Source organism: Hyaena hyaena, unplaced genomic scaffold, assembly GCF_003009895.1.
Source record: "Hyaena hyaena isolate Hyena2069 unplaced genomic scaffold, ASM300989v1 scaffold_397, whole genome shotgun sequence".
Lineage (NCBI taxonomy): Eukaryota > Metazoa > Chordata > Mammalia > Carnivora > Hyaenidae > Hyaena > Hyaena hyaena.
The window spans coordinates 1,057,049-1,064,963 of NW_024081028.1; the positions used below are offsets into that span (position 1 = coordinate 1,057,049).

Genomic DNA, 7,915 nt, shown 5'->3' on the forward strand with positions numbered 1-7,915 from the left:
CCTGCTTGTTCTCTCTCTCTCTCAAAAATAAACACTAAAAAAAAAAAAAAAAAAATTTAAGGGAGTCCAGGTGGCTCAGTCGGTTGAGTTTCCACCTCTTGATTTCAGCACAGATCATGATCCCAGGGTTGTGGGATCGAGGCTTGTGTTGCACTCAGTGCCTGCTTAAGATTCTCTCTCCCTCTCTCCTTCTGCCTCTCTCTCCCCTGTTCAAATGCTCTTTCTCTCTTAAAAAAATGGCTCCAACAGTAAATCAGAAAATAAAGCAAAGGTTAGAAGCAGTGGGTTAGCTCTTTTACAATCATCTTTTACTTGCCTTGTGCTTTTTTACTTTGTTTTTCACAGCTGCCCGTATTGATTCTAATGACTCTTCATCTTCTAATGCAGAGTTATTTTCTTCCTCCAATCCAGTTTCAAAAAGGTCTTTATCCACAAGAAGACAGCCACTATCATTAAATGGCTGTTTCACATCATCCTCCTGGACAATGCATAAAGACAAAGCAAAATCCAATCACTCAAATTCCAATATTTCACAATATCATAAGGTAATTTGGACCAGGCTATATAAAAAGACCATTATATATTAGTAGACAAATATTCAGCATTTTAGAACATTCTCCCTGGTTCCTACCCACAGTCATCCTTTCAAGTCTATGCTGTGATTTTATGCCACTGTCCAAAACTAACTTAATAAAAAATAAATACTTCTGAAAACTCAAATACTTATCAAACAGCCAGTTTATAAAAGGATGGTTTTTCTAGTTAGCAAACAAGACTTCTGACTTATGGATGCCTAAAAAAAATACTCCTCTGAAAGTTCATTTTCATCAGATAACAAGCAGCAATACTCCATGTGCTTGCAAAGAAAATCAGAAATCCATTTATCCTCTGTGTATCCAAAATGGAGAATGAGACCAACAAGTTTTAAATTACGTACCTCATTAGCCCCAACGCAAAACAATCAACTCAAGGCTATATTCTGAGTGCAGAAACCTCAAGAACTAAAATCAATTTTTGCTAAGATGTTAATCTGCCTTAGAAAGAACAAATTTGGGGGTGTCTGGGTGGCTCATCAGTTAAGCGTCTGACCCTGAGTTCAAGTCCAGCCGCAGGCTCTGTGCTGACAGCTCAGAGCCTGGAGCTGCTTCAGATTCTGTGTCTCCCTTTCTCTCTGTCCCTTCCTTGTTCATGCTTGCTCTCTCTCTCACTCAGAAATAAAAAAAATAAAAAAAAAAAAAAACAGAACAAATTTATTCTTTTAAATATACCTCATTTTTGGTTTGTTTCTTTTTTAGCCGTCTGATTTTTTCCATCTTTTTTTCCTCTTTCTCAAGTCTTCTCTTTGATTTTACTTTTGATTTCCCTTCCGTTCCTTCTTTATCATGTTTGGGTTTTTTAGAAATCTTTCTGTCAACTGTAAAGCCCACGGAGTTTTCAGACTGGAGACTCAGCTCTAAGCAAGGCTTCACCTGAGTTTCAAGATTTTCCTGATACAAAGACTCCTCAATGTCACTTCCAGCACTGTCTGCCAGAGTTTTGTAAATCCTTCTGACTTTTCCATTTTTTCTGGCATATAAGTTCTCTTTATTTTCATCCTCGATGATCTCATAAGTGTCCTCTGGAAAGACATTTGTGTCCTCTCCTTCAGAATCACTGTCTTGTAGCAGCTTCCTGCTTTTTAATTTCTTACTCACAAATATCTCTTCATCTGAATCTGGAGGAAATATAATTTTTTTCAGAGGTCTACTGTTATTTGGTCCTCCTCCTAGTCCCCCTACTCCTAAAAAACATCCAATTACCCAAGTGCTATGTCACCTTGTGGAATTATGTAACTACCACTAAGAACTGATTAGAGCAAAGCAAATCTAAAAATAGGTTTTAAGAACCATTTTCCCTGAAAATGTCTCTTACTGAGAAATGTAATTATATATATTTACAAAGTGTAAAGTTGTTCTAATTCTTTTGGCAGGTGTTAAAAATCCTTTTATTAAAGGATGAATGCCTTCAACCATGCAATGTGGTAGCTCCTAGACATTTTACACATTTAATAATATAACAGAAATGGTTAATTTCAAAAGGGTACATGCACTATAATTTTGCTCTTATAATAAAGACAAACAATAAAGTCAGGCATTAATAATTTAAAGAATCAAGAAAATAATGAAACTAATCTAATCTACTTATGACCCAGGCCCACACATTCTATTTCTAAAAATAAAATTAAGGGGCGCATGGGTGGCTCAGTCGGTTAATCGTTCAACTTTGGCTCAGGTTAGATCTCACCGTTTGTGGGTTCAAGCCCCGTGTTGGGCTCTGTGCTGACAGCTAGCTCAGAGCCTGGAGCCTGCTTCAGATTCTGGGTCTCCTTCTCGCTCTGACCCTCCCCTGCTCTCTCTCTCACAAATAAATAAAACATTAAAAAAATAATAAATAAAATTAAAACATTAAAAAAAATTAAAAATAAAATTACTATTACAAACCTTCCTCACTCAAGGGCACAATTGTTCCACAGCTGCCTTGTCCACTGTCTGAAGGACTATCTGCTTCTTCCTGTGAGATAAGTTTTGGATCACTGATTTCTAGGTGAACCTGGAAAATGAGAACACACTTTCCTTTAACCAGCTGGTGACAGAAAGCTCTGAGTACATAATGATACACAAATCATCATAGGATCCGCAGGCTGAAGTAAGGAAAACATCAATACAATGGTTCAGTGAAGGGATGACATTAAGAATTACTAGAAAAAAAAAACCCAAAAATTCATTGTTCACCTTTGAAGGATACTATAGAGGCAATGCTTCATTTTGAGTAATGGTACATAAAAAGAATCAAGCATTTATTACACATTTTCTGTTTGAACTGCTTCTCAGTATATCCAAATGACATGTTAAATAACATCACAGAATTGCAATCCTGATGTGAAAAAAAAGCCCTATAGACAAATTATGTGTTTCTTTTAGAGTGAACTGCAAGAAAAAAAGAGAAAGGAAAGGAGGGAGACCTATACAGAGGATAAGATACATACATACATACATACATACACACACACGCACATCAACAATTGCAGTATGCACTTTGTTATTGTTTTTATTTTTTTAAGTAATCTCTACATCCAACCCATAACCCCAAGATCAAGAGTCCCATGCTCTACAGACTGAGCCAGCCAGGTGCCCCATACAATATGCAGACTTTGGTCCTGATACAAATAAACAGATGGGCACCTGGGTGGCTCAGCTGGTTAAGCATCGGATTTTTTATTTCAGCTCAGGTAGTGATCCCAGGGTTGTGGGATCGAGCCCTGTGCTGGGTTCCATGCTGTGTGGAGCCTGCTTAAGATTCTCTCTCTCTCTCTCTCTCTCTCTCTGTCCCTTTCCCCAGCTCACGTACTCTTTCTGCCTTTCTAAAATAAAACAAAATAAATAAACAGAAGGTATACATCTGAGTCAATGAAATCTGAACACTATTTAGTATTAAGCAATAATACTAAGCTTTTTAGATGCAGTAATATTTGTGGTTATGTGTTTTGGAAAGCAGTTATCTTTTAGAGATACATAATGAAATATTTTTTAATGAAATGATGTCTGGAATTTGCTTCCAAATATTCCAGTGAGGGGGCGCCTGGGTGGCTCAGTCGGTTAAGCCAAATATTCCAGTAAGGGTGAAAGTGGATGGGCTATAAATGAAACATGATTGGTATGATTTGATAACTATTTAAGTTAGGTAATAGGTTCATTATACAGCCTTTCTATGTTCATATATGTTTGAAAATTCCAAATAAAACCATTAAAATTTTTTTAATGTTTATTTTTTTAAATTTATTTTTAAAATTTACTTCCAAGTTAGTTAGCATATAGTGCACTGATTTCAGGAGTAGAATCCAGTGATTCATCCCCTACATATAACACCAGTGCTCATCCCAACAAGTGTCTTCCTTAATGCCCCTTGCCCATTTAGCCCATCCTCCCAGCCACAACTCCTCCAACAACACTCAGTTTGTTCTCTATATTTAAGTCTCTTCTCTTTCGTGCCCCACCCTCTTTTTATATTATTTTTGCTTCCCTTCCCTTATGTTCATCTGTTTTGTATCTTAAATTCCACATATGAGTAAAGTCATACAATATTTGTCTTTCTCTTGACTGACTTATATTTATTTTTGAGAGACAGAGACAGAAACAGAGACAGAGAGCTAGCAGGGGGAGGGGCAGAGAGACAGGGAGGCACAGAATCTAAAGCAGGCTCCAGGCTCTGAGTTGTCAGCACAGAGGCTGATGTAGGTCTTGAACCTAAAACTGTGAGATTATGACCTGAGCCCATGTCAGACACTCAACCGACTTGAGCCACCCAGGCGCCCCCCAAATAAAACCATTTTAAAGGTCACGGTAGGAGTGCCTGGGTGGCTCAGTCAGTTAAGCTTCTGACTTTGGCTCAGCTCATGATCTCACAGTTCCTGGGTTTGAGACCTGCACAGGGCTCTGTGCTGATAGTGTGGAGCCTGCTTTGGATTCTCTGTCTCTCTTTCTGCCTCTGTCCACCTCTCTCTTTCTCTCTCTCAAAAATAAATAAAATAAAACATTAAAAAAAATCACCAGTAAAAAGTATAAGTAGGATGGGTGTGTTAGGTGACATGACCAGTCAAGTGACCAGGCTGACCCTAGAGGCCAGGTCTCTTACATCCCTGGTGTTCTTTGGCCTCTGAATCAACTCAATAGGGGGTAGATATTAATATCTGTAATAAAGTAGGGCACTACTCACCCTAATGGCTTCTCTAACAACTGTTAAATTGTTTTAAATGTTTGGTATAATTATTAAAATAATAACCAAGATAACAGGTATTGAGGAATCACTGAGGATCATCACCTATGTGTTGATGATTCTCCCAACAATCCAAAGCAGTATGATTCTTTGTGGATGTGGAAACCGAGTTTAGATAACCACATAACTCAATACATGGTGATGCTTTAATCACTTTATTCTGTGCAATTTATACCTGTTATCAGTCACAGTCAGGGCCAGGAAAAGGGAAAGAACAGAGTCAAGTCTCAAAAACCCTAGTAATCAAGACAATAGTACAACGTTAAAAAAAAAAAATCAAACTGGCAAACTATGGCTCATGAGGTCAGCCTACTATTTTTGTAAATAAAGTTTTACTGGAACCAGGGCCAGGATTATAGGCACATGACGTGGAGTAGTGCATGCGCAGGGTCAGATCTTGTCTTTATTTAAAAGTCTGATATTTTGTTCAAAACCAAATAATGGAATTTTTGCTTCAACTTTTATTTTTAAAAATTGTATTAAAACATTCTCTTAATTACTGAGTTTGGCGGGGGGGGGGGGGGAGGCTCTTAAATTTTGCTCCCAAGGCTAGTGTCCCACCCTAGTCCAGGCCCCAGGAAAGAACACGGGTCTGGAAACAGATGCTTCTATGCCCAATCCTGCCAGCAATCAAGCAGCCACCAGCCGAGAGGGCTCGACTCTACTATTTCAGGGTCGCGTTGGGTGACCTCACAGGCCCCTTGCAGATCCAATTCTGAACTCCCAGAGACTGCCGCCGTCCATTTCCGGAGAACCCCGCCCCGCACCCCAGGGGCCCGGGTCGACCCCGACCTTCCTCCCTTTTGGGGGGCTGGACAAGGAAGAACTCTAGCGGCAGGAAACGCGCCAAAGAGGAGGCCGGGCGGGCGGGGCGGGCCGAGGAACTGCTGAGCGGCCCGCTGCGCGCGCGGAAGGGACCAGAAGCGACGCCGCCTTGCGCACACAGGCGCGGGAAGCCCAGCGCGGGACGGCACCGCAGAGTCGCGAGCCCGAGGGGCCATCCCGCCAGGCCCGGCCGCGCGCCGCGCCGCGCCGCCACGGCGCCGCCGGGAGCTGCAGCCCTCCCAGTCTCCGCGACCAGCTCCGCCCGACTCGACCCCTACCCCAGCCCGCCCCTCGGAGCCAGGCCTCCGCAGCCGCGGATGGCTGTAAGTGCACGAACCCACCTCAGAAAGTACTTCGCCCGTCATGACTCCGGCTTCCCCAGCGCCTCGCTTGTGACGGGGCAGGTCTCCGGTTCCCTTGGCCCGGGAGCAGCTGCTCCGCGGTCTCCAGGCCCGCAACAGCGTTCGAGCTTTCGCGCCCAGCAAGAGTGGAGGCCCCGCCCTAACGATTTACACCAATCCGGAGGAGTTTTTCTACATGAGGCCACGCCCCCACACCGTCCTACCAATCACGAAGCACCTTTGGCCAGCCGGGAGAATATAATCTGAGTAAGGTTGGCGGGTCTCGGCTCCTCGCGTCGATAGAACCTAAACTAGGCTGGGATTCTCCCGGCTGCCAGACCATCCAGACCGTCAGTCCCTCTGGCTTTGCAAGGCGGTACCAGGCGACTTGTGGCCTTTAACCTTTGACCCTTGCCACAGCGCTATTTTCGGAGTACGGCTTCCAGGCGGGGGAAGTGAGCTGGAAGAAGATCCCAGGGCAACCGAAGGCACCTGTGGGGATTTTCTCCAGGACCTCCATCTCTGGAGCAGCTAAATCCTACCTGCTCCTTCTTGTATACATAGCATTCACGCCACTGAACAAACAGAAAAGTTCTGTGGGCTGCTCAGATACCAAATAATATCTTTGGATAACCTCTATAATTTTATTTAAATTTAATTTGAGGATGCAGAAAACGCTCACCCATACCATTTCTAGACTCTTTGGACAAGGCAGGAAAAAGAATAAAAGGTTTAGTCAGACTAATCCCAGACAATTCTAATCCCTTGTCACTTTGCTAGTTACTATCTTTTTGCCCCTCCAGATCCATTCTCTGTCTTTCCTTATCCTGCTCTGTCCAGCAAAGGATAACTTCTCCCCACTGCATTACCCAAGCTCCCTTCAACCTCTGATCCTGGTTGAATCAAGCCCCTGGAAGGTACTTTACAAGATTACTGTGGGAAGGAGATAAGAGGGCACCAAGAAAGAAAGGCACAGTAGCTACCATCCCCACTTCACTCTCATGACCCTATCCACTTACCAACTCATCCCAATTTTCCCAAGACTTTCCCAGTTTTAGCGCTGAAAATCCCACCTCCAAGAATCTCAGTTCCAGGCAAATCAGGATAGTTACTTTATCCACTGGCCTCTTCTTCCAAGTTTACAGCTTTAGCTGGGTTCAGATAAAAATTTCTCTTTATTCATCTTTATTTCTTTACCTCCTCACCACTTCTCAACCCACTTTTGCCACCCCCAACAAGATCCCATTATCCACTCTCTTCTCTAACATCTGTCTAGCCACGTTTTCACCCACTTTACTATTGACTGCTACATTGATGATTTACAAATATACATCTATAGCATTCCTCCTTCATATTTTGAGGGCTAATATTTATTAAGGGCTTACCCTGTGACAGAAACAGTTGCAAGAAATTTGCAAACATCTTATTTAATCTTCAGAGTAAATTTGTAAGTAAGTAATACTATCTCCATTTTAGCAGGAAACTAAACTTTTAAAAGGCTAGTAAGTGGTGGAGCCAATATTTATATCCTGCTATGACTCCAGAGCTCAAACTCTTCAGAGAGATCTTGACTGAGTCCCTTCTACATTCTCCCTCTATCCCATGTTCTGGTTTCTCCAAGAAAACCTCTGCCTGTAATTTTATTTTATTTAAATGTATATTTATTTATTTTGAGAAGAGTGGGTGGGAGGGACAGAGAGAGAATCCCAAGCAGGATATGGGCTGTCTGCACAAAGCACCACACGGGGGCGAATCCATGAACTGTGAGATTATCTGAGCTGAAATCAAGAGTCCAATGCTTAACCCACTGAGCCATCCAGGCATCCCTGCAATTTTATTTTTAGCTATTTGTATATTGTTGCTCCAAGAAGATAAGCACTTTGTTTCCTTTAACATCATATCCTCACTATCTAGAAAAGCTGTTCTCAAATTTGAGC

General features: G+C 42.1%; 1 protein-coding gene across 1 annotated transcript in view; it reads right to left on the bottom strand.

Annotated features, from left to right (window-relative positions):
* Positions 1-6,074, bottom strand: part of CLSPN (claspin) — a 32,587-nt gene extending 26,513 nt beyond the window's left edge. Inside the window, exons 1-4 of the mRNA XM_039251757.1 lie at positions 5,979-6,074; positions 2,481-2,589; positions 1,269-1,714; positions 317-478 (exon numbers count right to left, since the gene is read on the bottom strand). Coding sequence (XP_039107688.1) covers positions 317-478; positions 1,269-1,714; positions 2,481-2,589; positions 5,979-6,002 — 741 coding nt within the window. The 5' untranslated portion in view covers positions 6,003-6,074. The remainder of the gene's footprint in view (positions 1-316; positions 479-1,268; positions 1,715-2,480; positions 2,590-5,978) is intronic.
* Between the last annotated feature and the right edge of the window lie 1,841 nt (positions 6,075-7,915).